At 33.4% G+C, this 20,567-nt stretch overlaps 1 protein-coding gene across 1 annotated transcript in view; it reads right to left on the bottom strand.

Moving 5' to 3' along the window:
• Positions 1–14,595, bottom strand: part of LOC103251561 (dystrophin-like) — a gene marked incomplete at both ends in the record, with an annotated part of 504,158 nt that extends 489,563 nt beyond the window's left edge. The window contains one exon of the mRNA XM_008050158.1: positions 14,328–14,595. Coding sequence (XP_008048349.1) covers positions 14,328–14,595 — 268 coding nt within the window. The remainder of the gene's footprint in view (positions 1–14,327) is intronic.
• Positions 14,596–20,567: the final 5,972 nt, after the last annotated feature.

The raw sequence follows: 20,567 nt of genomic DNA, 5'->3' as shown, positions 1-20,567 counted from the left end.
AAATTCTAAGCACCTACTCATGTGCTAGACCCAGGGATATTCAATTTATTTACATTATTTTTGCTCCTTGTAGTAACTATGCTAAATATGCAATATTATTTTTATTTTTAAATGAGTAAAATGAGACTCAGATAATCTAAATAACTTTCAGAAGAAAAAAAGAATAAAATAAAAATTAAGCACCATTTTATTTATTTCCAAATATAATAAGCACAAGTGAAAACAGGTGACTATTACCTAGCATTTAGTTGCCAGGTTTATTTAATGGACAACCTCAACTCTAATTATTATTTTTCACTACCTAGTAAAATGTTAAATGTCAAGAAAACACCAAATTAATCAGTGGGACAAACAAGCTATTTTTGTCATAATTTGGCTCTGATCATTTGTTCAAAATAATTATATCAGTTTGTAAAATTAGAGGTTGGTTCTCATATGTAAACCTAATCAAATCCAGGGCTCCACATGACCCGTATTTTTCAGAGTTACACCAACACAAACCCAGTTCAACGATAAAAGATCATTGAAAAAGAATTATAATTTAAAATTTTTGATCAACAAAAGGAACCTATTGACAAGTGACAGAACATTGAAGAAATGGAATATGCTTAATGAAGCATATCCTCATTCAGGTATTCTCCTGTCCTCTTCACTGTGTAAATAAACCTTGACTTTCTAGTTATTTTGCTTTTACTCAACCTTCTTCTTCATTCTTCAATCTTTATTTATTCCCCAAATTTCACACCACTAAAACTCATAAGTATATCATCAAATACAGTAAGGTTTTTTAGATATTGGAGGAAGCACACACCTGAGAAGACATGGGCTTGAGACTGTTTAATTGGAGTGGGAGAGTCATAAAAGTGGTGGCAAACACGTTTGTTTATCTGTCTTGTCCTTGCCATCCATATTAACTGCTTTGTTCAATAGTTAAATATGATAATATGTAACAATAAAGGAAAAGGCACAAATTTGAGTCCAAATCACTGACTTTTAATTCTGAATCCTTCTATAACTTTGGTTAGCCTTGGTCAAATATCTTAATCTTCTTTGAGCTGTAATTTGATAATTTGTATTATGAACATTAAGAATATGTCCACGCTTTCTTACCATCTCACAGTCAGATAAGGTGATGGAATTCAAAGGTCTTTATAACTGAGTTATTGTAAAGATTATGTTGGGAAATATATGTAAAGTCTCATCAAAGTCTTTTTGCAGAGTAAACACACAAAACGTAGCATCATTAATATTCTCTAATAACTTCCAAGTTTTAAGCTTGAGCAAATGAATGAATAGTGATACTACTCACAGTAGAGTTTGTGGAGAAATAGGACATAATAAAATTTGGACATGTTGATTTTGAAAAGGCTTCCAGGCTTAGAAGAAGAAGTGCTCTATTTAAAGCTAGATATATAGGTCTAATCTGAGCCTATGTTGGGCAAAATATTAGACTTAGGACCTAAAATGAGATAAATGGTTTTTGCAGAAACTGCTTAACTACCTACCCCATGATCCATTTCATGGCAGCTTGATCATCCATTGCAGTTTGGAATGGTCATGAGAATAAATTCTGACCAATGAGATGTAAGTGACAGTGTTACGTAGACCTTCCATAAAGTTTTTAAAAAAGGGTAGGGATATACTCTTTTTGTCCACTTTCTACACCCTGCAGCCTGAAAATCAGTTGTGGTAACTAGAGATCTAATAGTCATCTTAGACCATGAGTGTAAGTGCCACACTAAAGGCTGCAGACTTGCAAGATAGAAGGAACCTGGGTCTTGGACATCACAGAGCAATGATATCAGCCTTGGAATACTTAGTGGCAGATTTTTTTTTTTTTTTACATGAAGATGGCTACATTTCTACCTTGTTTTAGTCATTATAATTCTTTTTCAGAATCTGTCTGGATTTGATTATAATGAATACAGTGGGAGCTGCGGTTGTTGCTATGGATAACAAGGGAAACTATATAGAATGAGAAAGGGAAGGTTGAGGACAAGTTCCTGACAAACAGCAGGGCATGAGATACAGGTAAAAGAAGGAGCACCATCAAAAGCAAAAGAAACTACACATAGAGGTAAGAATAAAATCAGATAAGAGTAGTTACATGGAAGACAAGATAGGAGAAAGTGCTAATATGGTAAGTGGTTAGTTCGTGTGACACGTGACCCACATAAAGTAAGACTAAGATGTGTTCAGAGGATTGAACTACAAAAAAATCATTGGTGCCTTTGACAATAATGATTTCTGAGTAGTGGTGTAGATTTAAAGCAAAGCATGAGAGAGATGTGATAATAAAGAACATATGTGTTTAAGTATTAGTGACTACAAAAAGGACACTAATGGGATGATAACTAGGAAGGGGGAGTAGGAAACATTTGTTAACTTTGGTTTCCCAGACTCTGAACACCCTGATTATGTGGAAGGAAATCCCCAAATGAGAATTGAACTGAATGAGGAAAGTTCAGTTTCTAAATCTGGAATGAATGTCAAATAATTATAAGGCACGCTCTAGAATTCTTTCCAGTACAAGTACTACTCTTTACCCAGTGTCTGCAGTGATAGAATGGTTGATGGCAGCATTTAGACCTAAGGTATGATTTGGACTATGATCCTTGAAGCTGAGTCCTTTTTTGAGGTTCTGTCCATTTTTCAGTTAGTTTTCTGTTCCTCCTTTTAGGAATGGGACCAAGTCTATATCCTTCACATAACATTCATTTCTGCTTATATCAACTGAAACTGAATTCTGTTATTCACAGCTAAGAACTCTGACAAGTACAGTGAAACATAATTTGGAAAGGAATATTTGTAATATATTTATGTTTCAATCTTGGGAGCTAAAAACATTCACCTGGTTAGGGATAGGAAGGTAGTAGAAAAAGGGTAAAGCTATAATTGTGCTTGCGTGCATTCAGGAGAGAGAATATTTAATTGGGGGGAGGTTCCTGTGAAATATGAGATAAGGCCTTTTGCTGAAAATATGAAGATGATTACACATTCACCATCATAATAGTAAGTGAAAAATTATTAGATTAGTAGTTCACACATTTACAGTACATTATATTTTAGAAAGGGTTTGTAAAAACGTATTTATCATAGTATAGAAAAAGAGAAAATAAAAATACTTTAATTCAAATTAACTTATATAGGAAAAAATCATATTATGATCAATTTAATTTATAATAATGGTCAAACTATAACAATGCATAATTAGTAAAACAGAAGGGAATTGTTAAAAGGAACATGATAATAGACTTAATATTCAAATTTAAGACATTCTTTAATTATATTAAACCAAGGGAAGGAATCAATAAAGTGATCAACACATTTTTCATCTCAGGACATTGGGTGTTCTTTGTGAACAGAAATAGCTCTACTGACCTGTGGATATTGTGTTCCTTTTTAGTAATGTGATGGTTTGTGATTCTAACATAAAAAGCACTTTGGAAATGAGTGCTTCTAAAGTGAAATACATCTCACAGGACAGGTTTCAAAGGTTAGCAATTCAAGTTTCCTCAGCAACAAAGAAAATAAATGGAAAATGTCATTTGGCCTGTTTTTTCTTTTCTTTTTTTTTTGAGTCGGAGTCTCACTCTGTCACCCAGGCTGGAGCGCAGTGGTACGCTCATGGCCACCACAGCCTCAACCTGTTGGGCTCAGGCGATCCTTCCGCCTCAGCCTTCCAAGTAGCTGGAACTACAGGTGTGCCACCATGCCCAGCTAATTTTTAAAAATTTTTTGTAGAGATGAGGCCTCGCCAAGTTGCCCAGGCTGGTCTCGAACCTGTGAGTTCTGGCAATCCTCTCACTTTGGCCTTCCAAAGAGCTGCGACTATAGGTGTGAGCCACTGCAACTGGCCTGTCCTGTTTCTTTTTTTTTTTTTAAAGTCAAACTGTCGTAGTGCAGTTGCTGTTGGGTCAAATGGACAGATGGACTTAGACAGCAATAGCCTTAAAGGGACTGTGCATGTGTAGGACACCATGTGAAGAGTCTTATTGGAGCATGTTTTATGTGTTTATTTTGCAGGTTACAGGTTTTTTAGCTACGCTTGTAGTCACAATTTGCATTATAATAAAATGAACCATGTACTGGTACTTTAAATATGCAAGTAGACATCCTTTCACTAGCATGTCCCAAACTAAAATAACTGAGTTCTGATCTGAGATCTGTAGGATTCAATTTTTTAACTTATTTTCCTGTGTGTTGTGATAAGTTTTTCCTCATGTATCCCCAGTATTTTGTTCACCAACCTTTCTGATTTTGTTCCTTAGTCACCACTAGTGCTCATCTGCCACAGTGGCTTCCTGAAACCTGAACCCCTTTTCTACAGCAGTGCTTAATGATTAATGTGTACTCTGGGACCTCTGTTTTGTTTACTGGTTAACAAGTAAATCACCTGAGAAAAGGATCACACTGACAAGTAGTTAGTTGAATGAGGATTGCTACTATCTCTACGTAGAGAAAAAAAAGTTCAGTAGTTTCAAACCTTGTCTTCCTCCTAATGTTCAGACTTACACATTCAAATACATGTTTAATGACTACCTTGTTTTAAGTGTTCCACAGCCCCCTTAAACCTCTTATCTCCCAGATTGAACTCTGTATATGTGATTTGCTTTCCTCTTTCAATCTGTTTACTCTCTTTTGTATTTTCTAGTCTAACTAACAGCATTCCATTCAGCTAGTTTCCAAAACCAAAAACCTGGAAAAGGGGCCATCTGAGAATTCTTCTTTCATTCTCCCTCACCATCCCATCAAATCAATAACTAAGTTGGTTGAGATTTCTCTATCAAGTATATCTTGCATCTGTCACATCTTTATAAGTTCTGTTCAACTCATGCATTGCCCCTAATCTGAAACTATTTAACTTGAATCACCCTGTCACCAGTCTCATTCTCTTTATTTCACCCTGATCTCAACTATTAAAGGGGCACATGAGGATACAAATAGAAATCATTTAAAAACTTTCCAACATACTTCTATCCTACTCTGGCAAAAAAGTTATTTGAGATTTAAAATCTTTCATGACTTGGTTTATCTTGACTGCTCCATTTGTCGTCACATCATACTTCATCCTTTAGACATATAAAAAGGAAGTCTCTTTACCATACCTGATTAGGATGAGTAGAAAGGAAGTTTGAGAAGATATATTGTGAAATTGAAGGGATTATATAAATTTATGTACACATATTCAAACATTTTATTTTTCTTAGAACATATAAATGGTCATTAATTCACCTCTTATTTGGTATGGGGTCCAAAACTTTCCTGGAGTAAAGATCTACTAATTGAAGATTTTTTTCTTGCACAAAACACTTGTATAGCAGTACGTCATCTGTGGTTTTTAGAGTGGTTTTGTTTAAAGTGGAGCCAGATTTAAAGACACTCGAAATAACCTAAATGCAAAATACTTCCAAATTGTGTGGTTTCTACTCCTCATCCCTGATCTTAAACATACCACCTACATCTAATTCAATAACATTTTCTTTTGCTAATGACTTTTATCAAGTCCTCTAAAGAATTCAACTTAGATTTCATAGAAACCACAATTCTCTTGTCTTTCCATTCCCATTTCATTGGTTTGTGATATTTAATTAATTTTTTAAAAAATTAAAAACAAGAATATCTTACACAGACAGGTTGGAAACCACGCATTGTTGACTCTTGAGGAACATATTTCAAATGGTAGGAATCAATGTACATGGTACCACAAAGGATACTTGAAAACCTTACCAAACCACCTACAAATTACTAATATCCACCACTCAGTTTGTTATTAAAAACTTGGTATTTTATATAGATTGTGAAGAGCTTAGGATAATTAGAGGAATAAATTAAATGGTGGTTGTTTAAGAGAAATTCTCTATACTGAACTGTGCGTAGTCCTTATGTAGGCCACTTTTTCCTGTTTCAGTGATTTTGCTCCTGCAACTTATTCTCTGTGGCATGTCCATTTATTATTCATTTTACTCCACCCAGCTTTCAAGGTCCATCTCAGAGATCATGCTCCCTGACAAACTTTGCCGAACTTCTACTTCCCCAGCCACATAAAAGTGCATGGAAGGCCACAAAACGCATTCACTTGTCTATCTATAGAGTGATATCATCAGTACCAGTCAATGCAACAGCATATCTAGCTCCAGCTAGTCAGTTTCACTAGAATTTGCCAAGTTGCAAAAAATAAAATATGACATTAAAGGGATTAACTATGAAGCTAATTTTCATAGTATTTTGATGAAGAATTATGAATGTCCTTGAAAGCTTTTCAAGAGTCATCAGAGAACAGATGGGAAGAGACCAGCTTTTCCATAGACACCTGTGGATAATAATATCTGCACAATCCTCTGTGAACAATCTAAAAATAGCTCTTTGGTGATATGGACTGCATCTAAAACATCCTGTGGCTATAGGCTAGATAAGAATAAAATATCCAGTTTCAGAGATAATTCCTACTTAATTCACCGAAAATGTATTAGTCAGGATGAGACTGAGGTAAATAAATGTTAACAAAATATTTAAATCAGAGTTTCTTTTTTGCCATAACTAGCGATGGAAATTAAAATTACTTGTCCCTTAAGAACATTAAATTCTGAAGAACACCTAAAACATTAATTATTAATCAAGATCTCTCCATTTTTTAAGATTAGACAGGATCAAGTCCAATTTCCAGAATTAAAAACATCTCTATAGAAATATAACACTATAAAATCATAAAAAATTGGTTTTGAATCTTTAGATTTATTTTTAACCTTTCTAATAATGTGAAGTTTGAAGATTTAAATGCTAAGTTCAATTTGAATGTGAGTACAAACTTTTACCATTTAAATTAAGAAAATATTTACCTGCCATCTAAAACATACCAGGCTTTCTGCTAAGTGCTATGGGTTATAAAGATAAGAATAAGATACTACCCTGCCCTCATGAAGTTTTCAGTATTGATGAGAAAAAAGTATGTAAATAGATATGATATGTGATAGATATATAAAATGTCATATGAGTGTTATAAAAAGGAAGAAGAAAAACTTCAAGAGAACAAACTGCTTCTGTTTGAGAAGAGCAGGTCACATTCATTGAGGAAATAGCATTTAGACCGAGACTTAAGGAATGAGTAGGACCTTGAAAAGAAAGAAAATAAGGGAAAAGGCAATTTAACAAAAGTAAATTTTTTTAAAAACTCGAAGAACAGAAAATATTAGGCCATTAGTGCTTCTGTTCTATTTGAAAAAAATTATACACAACATGGTTGGAAAGATAAGTCTGAACAAATTTTATTTCTAATTTCCTTGCTACTAGGTGTGACCAGCTAAGTGAAATATTGGTGAACAGAAACTAGAAATATATACTAGAGAATCCTAAAGGACAAAACTAAGATAAATACTGCAAAATCAGATCTGTACAAGGACTCTGGAGTTAGACCGAGTCTATATCCTCGTTCAAATACTTGTTAGTTATATGATCTGAGGCAAAGAGCTTTACCAATCTGTGCCCCCCACTGCCTTTCTGTAAAACTGAAAGCAGAATAACAAATATTTCATGGAATTGCTATAGGAATTGAGCTATTTAAGACATTGGAACAGTGCCTGGCAATATTTAGTATTATCATCATCACCACCAACACCACCACCTTTACCATAATTATCATTACACAAAGGTCTGTATGAGATATTATAAAATAAAATGTCTATGGGAAAGCAATTAATGTAAACAGGCAGAGTGGAACAGGTGTTGCAAACTGAGGACAAAGCTTGCTTACCCAAAGCTGTGCTTCTCAAACTTTAATGTGCACATGAATCACCTGGAAATCTTGTTAAAATGCTGACTGTGATTTATTAGATTCTGCATTTCTTAGCAACTCCCAGGTGACGTCTGTGCTCTGAACCAAAGACCACATTTTGAGTAGCAAGAGTCTGAAACATCTGTTACTCAGTTGCAGCTGATGGTGCCAAACGAGAATGTGGGAATGAGTGCCTAGTAGCCAGATCTAAATTTTCAAAAAAAACGAGTAATCCCTATTTTTTAAAAAGATGAAGTCTCTCTATTTTTAAATGTTGGCAATTATTTAAAAACAATGCCTGAGCAAAAAACATTGCATACATTCAGGATTCGGCCTGGGGTATTTTGTTTACAAACTCTGGGCTAGGTGAAGAGAGAATCAAGGTCAAAACTGGCAGTGAGAAACAAGGAAGCTCAAGAACAGAGCAGGTGGACTGGAGTTGGGACTGGAGGCAGCATGTGAATGTGTGAGCAGGCTTTTAGCACTGGTTGACATGGATACATTGGGTACATTGGGTACATAGATACATTGAAAAGATAATGCACACTTTGAAGAAACATTGGAATCATATTAAAAATATTGGCTTTTAATATGTAGGAAATAAGGTGCTGAAAAGCTGTTTGGTTGAAAGTAAAAACTAAAACTATTTGGATAGGGAAGTCTGAATTAGTGATAAGCTGAAGTTAAAGAAGACTTTAAGATAAAACAGTTGTCTTACAAGGAGTGCATAGGGTAGTAGGAATTGCTAACGGAGAATTTCAAGAAGAGGTCGTACCAGGCCTACTTTAATAAATTAAATAAGGCTCATTTCTAATTAACAGCGTCATTTGCATGCAAACAATGAGCTAAGATTTTGAAATAATGCTTTCTTCCTTTAAGTACATTTACAGATGCCTCCCATTATCTTATTTACACCATTAAATTGCATAGCAAGCCAGCATAGATTATATACAGGTAAACTTTGTTTCAAAAATTCAGAAGTAGAGAGGTTTCAATGAATAATAATTTACAGATTGTACATTGTTTCATACAATAAGGGTTTTTTTTAAACATGTCTAGATTTACTTTGAGTTTCAATGTATCCTGAAAGAATGTTTTCAAGTATTCTCGGGAAAATAATTTGAAAACATTATTTCCCCTGGAGCTGCTTGCCAGAAAGGTGCCAATACATTTCTGAGAGTGACTACTTCCCAGATCTGGGTTTCTATATGCCATTCCCCTCTAAAAGAAACCAAAGGTCCTAGATAAAATGGTTAATTCCAAATCCGGGGTATGGAAAGTCCGAGGTAACCCTGGGTCAATTGAGCAGAAAGCTCAAAGGAGCTCCCATTGGTCAAAAACAACAACTGTAATTCCTATTAACATTGAATATATAAGCATCTATGAATCTATATTGACATCAATAAAGACTTTTAAAAAATAAAGCTTTGCTGGTTTTTTTTTAGCATACAAAAGTCAACTGGTAAATGTAGGATCATGTCAGGATTAGGAAAACATTCATTTTGCAAACCTGAATAATAATTGAGTTAGCAATGGATCATCAATGGATACTAAAACCATTAGATAGCTTATTGATTTAAAAGAAAAATATGTAACATTTCAATGCAAGATCTGATGGTTACCACCTTAGCCAAGTGATCAAACTTAGCAGCACTTAAAGCGGGACTACATATTATGTTTCTCCTGATGTGATGTAATACGAAGTACACATCCTCCTATATTAAGTATTATAGCAAAAATGTTTGATTTACGTCTTTTCAAGTTTTATTTAGACTCAATTTTCATTTTACAAGAAATTTAGAGAGTAGAGAACAAATTAAGTAATGCTGTGAGGGGCAAAATATTTCAGACAAATCAAGGAAAGTGCGACATTTTTGGAAGCAATTGTCCTCAGTTTTTCAAATGTCAATATCAGTAGAAATAAAAAGTGGGAGGGCTATTATAGACTAAAAATTCTAAAGAGGCATAATGGTGGGATAATGGTACCACAAAAACCTCACCAAAACATAAAATACAGTTTTGAACTATTGGGGAAATTTGAATATGGAATGGATATTAAATAATATGGTATTATGTTTAATTTGGGAAGCTTGATAAACAAGCATGGTTATATATAGCATGCTCATATTTCAGGATAAAGTATAATGGTATTTATAATGTATTTGCAAGTGTTGAAATAACAGAAAGTATCTGTATATGTATGGTTTGTGTATTATACCATATATTTAAAAAACACAGAAAGGTGGCAGAGAGGAAGGGAGAAAAAGTACGCATGAGAGGACCCCAAAATATCCGGAATTTATTTATATAAATGTGTATTTTTTTCTTACATGTTTAAGCTTCAGTCACCTTCAAAGTACTCTCCCTTTGAAGCAATACATATAGCAAGACGTTTTTTCCACTGCTCAAGTCAGTTTTTGAACTCTTCAATTTTGAAATCATTTAGTGTTTCTGTCTTTTTTGGTTTCACCTCTTCCACATCAGCAATATGTTTTTCTTTGAGGACTCTTTTCATCCGGGAAACAAAAAAATAGTTGTTCAGGGTGAGATAGGGTGAATAGGGAGTGTGGGGCACGAGGATCATTCTGTTTTTGGTTTAAAACTGCTGAACACTCAAGCATGGTGTGGGCAGGTGCGCGCATAAATCACCCATCAAGAAATGGGCAAACACATTGAAAGAATCTAAAACAAAAAAAATTAACTGAAGCCAAACACAGTCTCACACAACAATGCTAGTTGGTACACTGATGTTGATAGGTTCCTGGAACGCTAACCTAGCAGGGGAAGCCTGTACAAGGGATCTGCCTTTCAAAAAAATTCCGTTTTTTTTTTTTTTTTGGTCCTCCCACATATTGCAAAATGGTAGCAATTGTAGACTCTAGGAAGTTAGGAAGAGGAGAGGAAGGTATATGGGTATTCATTTCACATGTATTTGAATTTTCAATGTACTTGAAATTTTTTTTTTCACTGAAAAAATTTCGAGGAAAGAAAAATTTCAAAAAATATTTTCAATTGAGTACCATTTAAATTAAAACCATTATTCCTCAATGCATGTTAGTACAAGAATTGCCTCATCTGTGAAATAAAGAAAGTAATATCACATTTGTCTAAAAGGAGGAACTATAATCTCTTGAAATCAGTTTTTATTGCTAAAGGTTATGATTCAGACACTCCTCAGTTTAGAAACTCCATTTCCCATCACCTTGTTCCCCCCTTTCATTCAATCTTTTATCAACTGACATTATTCTAAATAAAATCCTCTTCATTATGTTGTCAACAACCCATTGCCTGAAAGCCTGGCTCCCCACAGTTCCTTGACTGGTCCATTTTCTCCCAGAGTACTCCAGAAGAAAAGGACTGTATGAAGATGGTGACTGCATATTAAAATGACCAAAACCATAGTAAATTAGGATGAGGTTCTGGGCAGATAAACAGGTAGCTAACTAAATACAGTTAGGATCATTTTTTATGCCATGGAACTCCTTGGCAATCTGGTGAGGTCCAGGATTCCTCATACTAATGTTTTTAAGTCCATAATATAAAATACATAAGAATCTAAACAAAACCAATTATATGGAATTACAATTATAAAACTATTACCAAGACAAATTTGTGATATAGTTATACATGTGAATATTTATTGACACAATAAATGAAATGATTACATTAAAAAATAAAATGCAGATCTAATAACTACTGCAGTTCTGAAGTGGTAATAAGCATGAACAATATTTTTAAATACCTACAATAACTTTAGTGAGACATGAAAATACCTGAAATTTCATAAGTACTACTAGTATTACTGTGGTCTTTTGCCTACATTCAAAATGGAAAGGGATGCACAATTTCAGTTAGAGGTTAGTTAAAACAACGTGGTATTTTTTTCTCCATTCAAAATCATGGACCCCTTTGGATTCTATCCATGGACCTGGGCTTAAGAACCTTTGCACATAAGCTTGTTTTGCTTTAACCTGTGACTTCTTTTTATAGCCAATAGGTTTTCATTTGCATCTCGTCATACCCCAAGATCATTTTCATGGCTAAACCATCATTAGCCTCATCACTATCATGCTTAAACCTATAGATATTATCTAGTTCTTCTGCTACATAATGGAAACCACAGTGAATTTTCTATCTTAAATTACACAGCTAATTGACTATATTTTATACTTCATTTGCTTCCAATAGACTAACCTTAATGGATGCCCACTACTTAACTTTTGAGAATTTTCATTTCATATTTCTGATATCTTGCATTTTCAAGGAGAAAGGCTTAAAATTATGTAGCTATTAGGCTACAAATAGTACTCATAGACTTATTTGCTTAAATTATGCACTTTATTTCATGGGTGTCCTTGGACTAAATATGTCTAACAGCTGTATTTAAAGCCCAATACAAACCAAGAATACTGCTGTTAAGTTGAATAGGCATCTTATTTTTCACCTGTACAATAACTTCTATTTCCTTCTAAATTCTGCTTGGGTTGCACTGATTGCATACTACTGATTAACAATAGTTTTATGATTACAGCCCTTCCACAATTGTTAGGTTAACATTTTCTTTATGAGGTCTTATTTTATTTATTTTTACCTGATTTGCTACTAGATGCTTGGAAGTAGCTCTGAACACATTGGTAAAACTGGCACTCATATTTTATTACATTTTTACATTTTATAGAATTTAAGTGATATAAAAATCCTGAGGAAGTATGCTACAAAAGTGATCTCAGTGGAAATTTAAATATGCTAACATTTATTTTAAAATGTAGCGTGAAGTAGACAACTTTAAAAGCCGAGTTAAAAAAAAAAAAAAAAAAAAAACTCAAGGAAGCTGATCTTGACTTTTTAAAGCACAAAAGTGCAATATTTAATGTAGGTCAAAATGTTTAGATGGGAAAATTTTTTCTAACCAATTACAACCAATTCCCTAGCTGTAATTAACCTACAATTTGTATAATATTTCACAACAGAGTCAGCATATACCATTTTCCTATGTACTTATCTAAAATTTTTTAGCTTATTTGGTGAATAGGCATATTGTTTCATCCTTATTTATAAATTGTAATTTGCACTTAGAAGCCAATAACAGGCAACAAAATTTTGAAAATTTAGGAGCATGAGAGTAAACAGAGAGGATATTAACATTCTCTATTCAAATACTATGTGAGTAAGATATTTAAAAATAAGAAATAACACTTTGTATATAACATAGAAAAAAATTCCTAAATCAACTTAATCTACTTTATGAATTCAAGATATATATAGTTTTATAGCATGCTATTCAATTTTTCTTCACTGTTCATTTCTTACCATCTCAACTTAGAGTAGATTGATCCTAGATCAGAAATGACATTATACGGGTTTAAACCTGTTCATAATCAGTTGACTAAGTAAGGGAATACTTGTAAGATGCATAGAAGAATATTAATCTGGAAAAAAGTATGACTTACCCAAGGAAGTAGTTTGACTACAAAACTTAGTTTTTATCTTATCTATATATAATCGAGAATATTATCTAAACCAAGATTTAACATAAAAATATTTTAGATGATTCTATTATTCTTTAACTTTGGCAAGATGAGTGTGTCTGTAGGTGTCAACCAATGTGTTTGTTTTGTATAAGAATATGAATTGTATCTACTTTCTGAATAATCCAACATGAGAATAAGGCAAGAGGAGGTGGGCAAAGACAATGAACATAATTTCAAAATCTTCTTTCTAATACATCTTAACCAAAGACGTTTATATCAGTGAGTTGTTTCAGTTCCCTGAATATTGAAATTTACCTATTATGTAGATTATAGGTAGGCTTGGCAATAAAACTGAGTTTTCATTGTTCATAACAAGAGCCTTATTTGGTAAATAAAGGCCAAGTTTTCCCTTATGAAACAAGACACATTAACATCAACAACTGAAAGCATAATACAAAATTCCATTTATAAAATATCTATGTTTTCCAACTGGAGCAGCATATTTGGCTTTCTGTGCTTTTAATACATTCCAAGGGAAACTTAAATGATGATTGAATTTTTGGGGGGTTTTGTTTTCCCCTGTGAATTTGGACATTTTTGACTCAAGTCTCTCTTCAAGAATGTACTAACAAATGTAGTGGAATTAGAGGTAGGTATTACTATAGTGTTTGTTAGCGTCATAGTCATATTCAAAGCTATTAAAAATGAAGCAAAGAGTTGTCTTTCCTACAAAATAGTGATTTGTGATGGCTTTTTCTGATCTTCTTTAAAAAATAATTGAAATTCAGCTTGTCAAAGTTGGAATATACTGAAGACATTTACATGTAAGCAATTATGTGTGCTTTTTGAAACAAATTTGAAAGTTTAAAATACCAGAAAAGCACTATCTAACTAGCAACAACTATATAATTCAGTATACAAAAAATAAAAAATTATTTACTGCTGTTGATTATCTGTCATTGGGTTCCTTCAAGATAGTGCCTTTTACCTTGCTTATATTCTTCTTTTGGGAAATCTTTTTGTATAAGGACAGTTTAAATAGCTCTACTAAAATTTTAGCATTTCTATTTTATCTGTTACACTACCTCTTTTTTCTTTCTGCCAGCTGTTTGCAGACCTCCTGCCACCGCAGATTCAGGCTTCCCAATTTTTCTTGTAGAATATTGGCATCTGTTTTTGAGGACTGCTGGATGATTTCTTCGCCAGTTGTATTCAATGTTCTGACAACAGTTTGTCGCTGCCCGATGCCATCCTGGAGTTCCTGTAAGATACCGAGAAGGCAAGACAGAAATGAATCCTCATGCTCTTTTATTTTAGAGAAGATTAAACAATGTGCTACCACATGCAGTTGTACTGTGAGAGAGAAATATAAAAGCCACATGTGAAAATTTCTTTACGAAACTGACATGCACTTATAGAAAGGATGAAAGACAGAGAGACACCTTTTATGTGTCAGGGAAAAAGCACTCTCTCAGTTTAGCTTCAGTTTTTATTTTGTAAGTTTGTCAGCTAGAGAATGTCCTGCAAATCAAATAGTTGGAAACCTCAAGAACAAATTCGATTTCTTGTCTCCACAAGGATGTTCCATGTTTAATAGTCTATAAAATGTTGTAAAATTTAAACATGAACAAAGTATCTGGGATTCTTTGTGACTGTCGATATGAGAGGTAAAAAATAGCAAACAGTTCAGCCACAGTATATTTTTAAAAAAACCCTCCAGAGATGTTGCAATAAAATTAATTAATATATTAGAAGGAAATTTATTTCAAATTCTATTTGCATCAATGTATTTTGCATTAGAAGCCACATAAAACTGAGAATTAATTGCTTTCAGGGATAGCCCATTAAGAAATCCCTAAGGTACAGTAATAAATTTTAAAATAATCTATAGCCACTAGAACATTTTTATGAGTCATTCATGGTGTCAAGCTTAAATATCTTCTACTTTTTATCCTTAATGACATTTTAAAAGTAAAGTAATTTAAAAAAGAGTTCCAATTAAAAAGAGACGATTATAACCAAATATACAAAAAAGTCAAAATGCTTTTTAACTATTAAAAAAGGCAGTTTACCTTTTTTGAAAGATAATCTAGAACTTATAAGGCAATTAAAATAACACATTATTAAATATGAGCATTAGAAAATAAAGTAATATTTGAGAACTTGAGATACCAACCACATTTATCTCAATGACTCCCAACTCCTTATGTTGATAACAGAATAACATCAACCAATAGAACTTTCTCCTAATAGATGTCATTCAAATTGTATAATATTCTTATATTCCCCTACGCCTTGACCCAATATCAAGCCTGTAGTAGACCCCAGTACATGCTTGCCATATGATGGAATGAATACATGTTTTCTGAGACTGAAGCAAATATCCCTTAGACTCTCATTCCACATAAACTTATTGATATTGTTTTATCACTGTCAAGTACATTTATTTTTGAATACTAAAATTTTTGTAGCATAATTTTAGCTATTCAAAGACTGTAAATCAGTAAAACGATCACAATGTCACTAGTACTGCTCATGTCCTACAAATCAATTAGTTGGAAAACTCAATATGAAACTAGGCACAGTTAGTGAACTATTCACAAGCTGTCCTGACCATACTCTCTTGAATGCCTCATTTGATATTTCCTTGTAACTTTGCTCCATTGCTTACATCTCATTCTTTACCACCTGTTCAAATCAATGTTGCATGTGACAGTCACTGCTAGTAATAGAGACACCAGTCATAATGCATAATACACTATATCTATATTCCTATTATACTATAAATTCTTTGAGGTCAGAGATTGTGTCATAATCATGATTATTTCCTATTGCTTAATACAATATCTGATGCATGAAAAGTTGCAGTAAGTATCTGTTGAGCGAATGCATGAATCTATGAATAAAGGAAGTTGAAAAGAAGAGGAGGGAAAAAGAAAAGAATAGATGAAGGAGGGTGGAATGAAGAAAGGAAAGAAGGAAGTTCAGTTGCATTATCTCCATCATATCACTAGTATTGATGGTTATAATTGAGCCTTCTAGAAATTCAAATGAATAAGCACAATTTTATAGGTTTTAGGCAGAATATAATCTTGTTGAAAAGGTTATTTGTAATAGTATCATGGTAAATGATAATTTGTTATACTATACACAGTAGAACAAAAAAGCAAATTGGTCAATAAATGGTAGGTTAGAGGAGGAATGATTTCAGTGGAATGAAGAACAGAAGGGACTTCAGGGTGGACATGGAATTTAAAGAATGGGCAGAACTTAGGCATATGGAGGGTTGGGGACGATGAGAGGATGGCAGAAGTTAAGGACTGTGGTGTGTAGTCTCCATGATCTAATTAGGAGTATAAGGAGTTAAGAGAGACATGTAGCCCTGGGTGTTGGCCAGGGCAGAGAAATTTTTTTTTTTTTAAATTAAGAAGTTTGCGTTTTGTTGGAAGGCAAGAGATAACAACTGAATTTTTAAGTACGGGGTGTCAAGGTTAGAGCTGTGTTTTTGGATAATTCTGATGCAAAGCTTACACTAATGTTGAAGCAGGGAAACAAGGAAAATAGCTAGTAACAGGAATTTGGTAATTAGGTGTTGGGGCTTAAACTAGTATTTTGACAATGACCAGAAGGAAATGCTAGAGGTAACATTATCTGTTGAAGAAAAATCAACATCATTTAAGAACAAGCTGAATCATGCAGGCATGAGTGACTATCAAAATGGAAAAAAAACTTTGCTTAACATACAGAAGTTAGCAAAGCAGTTAGAGGGGAAAGAGCATGGCTCATATCTGTGCCTCCAGTGGTGCCCAATACTTACAACTATTATTTCATACTTTAAAAATGCATGAGCACACATCCAATGTGTGCTACATCAGTGCCTCTCAAGCTTTTTGCACTAGAATTTCCTGGAGATCCTGTTCAACTTCAGATTCTGATTTAGTAAATATGGGGAGTATCCAAAATTCTGTATTTCTAACAAACTTCTATAAGGATGCTAATCCTGTGGTCCAGGAATAACAGTTTGATTGGCAATGTGATGGAGCATATGTTTTCTAAGTCTTTCTTAAGTAATCAAGGCATTTTTATTGCTGGTTTAATGCTATAAACTCAAGCTGCTTCAGAATTTTTACCTCAGCCTCTTTGCTTTCTGTTTTTGATCTTGGTCCTTCATGATTGATGGCTCCAGTGACTTTTACAAGCCAATTGAAGAATCAACAAGGGTTTTATTATTTCTGTTTCCCAAATAAGAGATAGAATTGAATAGCTCAATAATTTAACATTGTTATATCTAAATCTTATTTATATAGAATCTCAAATCAAAGCCTTCAAGTTTTTTTAATTTTGTGAAAGAAGAACTAATTAAATAGTCTACTGCATTTGTGTCAGAAGATATTGTAACTAGGATAAATATTTACACTGTATAGTCTACTCAAGGAGAGCTTTCTGTGATAAAGCATAAGAGAGCCAAAATAATGAATCAACACAGGAAGTAAAAATTTGTTCATGGTATTGGTTAGCCTCTGAGCTGGAAAACAATAACACTGGATTTACAAAATGAAAGGTAAAATCTCAATCAACTTTATTCACACAGTAAAAATCATGAATTAATTTTAATTCTGTACCTTCTAAATATTTTCAGTCTTCCATTATTCATTACCAATAAAACTTCCAAGCTTGGCTATCATATAAATATACAGTTGTCATAGCCATCCTTATCTATTTCTCTGGCAATTAACATCTAGTCTTAGTTTTGGACAGAAAGAAAATCATAATTAAATCTATTGGATTATTCATCATAGTTAGAAAGCTTATTGTGCTTTGTTTCCAATATTGAAACATTCATTCTTAATAAACAGTACATATCAGACTCCCTTAGGGAGATTTTTCAAAATATGGAAACCCAGAGTTCTACCCTAAGTCTGCTGTATCAGAATCTTCTGGGGGAAGGGGACAAAGGTGTGCAAAACAGATATACTACAAAAGAAAGGGTAGGCTAGAGATATGTGAAGAGGACAGGGAAGCAAGAGGGCCAAATTTTAGAATTACTGTATCATTCTCAACTTCTTTTATGCTTTTTAAATCAAGAAGTGTTCCTAAATTATAGAAAATCATGTTATTACATATCTAAGTCTTTCATGTCTGGTCAAATTGTGGGAAAGTAAGCATTTTTATTGAGGGAAGAATATAAAACAAGGAAACCACTACCTTTTTTATTTAAAGAATTTCATAGATCTTTAAAAAAGTATATTTGTATAACTTTCCAAAGCTGTATGAAAGCACAATAAATGGAAAATAAAATGTGACAAATGAAGAAAAAAATAAGCTAAGAAGCAGTTATGAGAAATTGTACAATGATAAATTGAATGGGCTACATAGGAGATAAAATTGGCAAAAAAATTGCAAACTAGGGAACAGGATAGCAAAATAGAACAGATAAAACGGAATTGGGAAAAAAGATAAAGACAGGGAAATGGAAGAAAGAAAAACATTCATTGAACAACTAGATGTGTCAAATGTCTACTGATATTTATTTGTGATTTTGATAATGCATTTTCTTGAGACATGTTAATCACTAACTCAGTTTGCTGATTGATTGGTCAAGGGAAAGTATGTAATAAAATGAATGTTGTGGGAAGTTGCAAAACTGGCAGATAAAATTTTATGGTGCAATTTCATAAAACATATGGTGCTGCATTTTCTCTTTTGGTCCTGATTAACATCATTCTCATTGTTTCTCTTTGTCAGCCCACAGAATGGAAGAGTTCAAAATATAGTCTCTGGTGCTTTTCTCAAAGATAAATTAAACAAGTTAATCTCTTCTATTAATTCTTAGACAATATAGTCACCACTGTTTCTATAGATTTAAAGACGCTTCAGCAGGCATCTTATCAGATGATGGATTTTTGTAAGGAAGCAACACAAATGGATTAATATTTAAGACATATAACATGCACAGCAATAGGATACATTAAGGCCCATCCATAAACTTGGTGATTTCATCCAGATGGAAGACCTGATAACCCTGTAGGAGCATCTGATGTGGATAGTCAGGAGGGTTGAAAAATGCCTAAAATTTGGGAATTCTGGGACTTAGAAAAGGGAGAGAGTGGCAAGAGTGAGAAAAGAGTATAGAAAAAAATTAAAAAAAAAAAAACAACAGGAATGAGAGTTGTCAGCCACAGTGGCTCACAACTGTAAACCCGGTGTTTTGCAAGGTCAAGGCTGGAAGACCCCTTAAGGCTAGCAGTTCATACCAGCCAGGACAACGTGGCAAGACCCCATCTCCATCAAAACAAAAACAAAAACAAAGAAAGAAAGAAAAAGGAAGAAATGGTAGTTATTAAGTAAAGAATGAGAATAATAGGAGGTATGATTGAAGTTCCCGGAGAGCCCAGAATGAGGACAAGAATTAGGTATCTACCTATTAACTACAAGATAACAGATATACATATTGGCACAGCAAAGTGTCTGGAAAGAATCATCCTCTTCCCTGCTCTTCTGCTCTCTTGTTCCTCACTTTCAAGCTTAGCTACAACTTCAGGATAGCTTTCTACTTCCTTTATTGCCCTTAGTTTTGTAGCACAAACTAATTTGTCATCTATAATAGTCAGCTTAAAAGTTCCCTCTTCTAGAGGCCCTTTATGAGCCCCAGGGGGAGCTAAATGCCCCACCTCTGTATAGGTATTTATCAATTATTTCTATTTGGTGTCATTTTCAAAGGAATTGGACTTTACAACTGAAGAGTGAGTAAGATTCTTGACCATATAATGTCTCTAAATTTGAATTGTATTACAGGTTCAAGTTTTAGCTAAGGATCGACAGATCTTTTGTTATACTTTGCAAGCTAAGTACAATCAAAGAGAAGCAATCTTTACAATGAACAATCAGAAACAAAATGCACCTTTTCTTTCTTTTGGTAACATTTTATTTTCATTTCAATGAACATGCATTGTGCCTTACTTAAGAAAACTGATGAAACCATGTGCATGTTTTTGTTAGTTTGTCAAAGGAACTGGAGTTAGGAAGAAGTTTTGTTAGATGTCATCTAATGCTCTTTTTTTCCTGAGAGATATAATAGTAGATATGCTCATTAGTACAATTCCCCATTTGCTCCTGATAATGTTTGTTATAAAAGAATAATGAGAATTCCTTTTAAAGCTAGAATTAGACTGTTCCTTTTCCAAAGCAAACATCCTGCCGGTGAACTAAAGGAAAATTATGTACAGTAGCAATTTATTTTAATGGGGCATTTACCTAATACCAAATCATAATAAAATTTCCTTTGAATGTATTTATCTTATTCACATCAGTGATATGTACATTCA

This window comes from Carlito syrichta, unplaced genomic scaffold (assembly GCF_000164805.1).
Source record: "Carlito syrichta isolate Samal-C Ts95f unplaced genomic scaffold, Tarsius_syrichta-2.0.1 Scaffold58783, whole genome shotgun sequence".
NCBI lineage: Eukaryota > Metazoa > Chordata > Mammalia > Primates > Tarsiidae > Carlito > Carlito syrichta.
The sequence above is the reverse complement of the archived record's forward strand: the minus strand, read 5'-3'. Positions and strand labels throughout refer to the sequence as shown.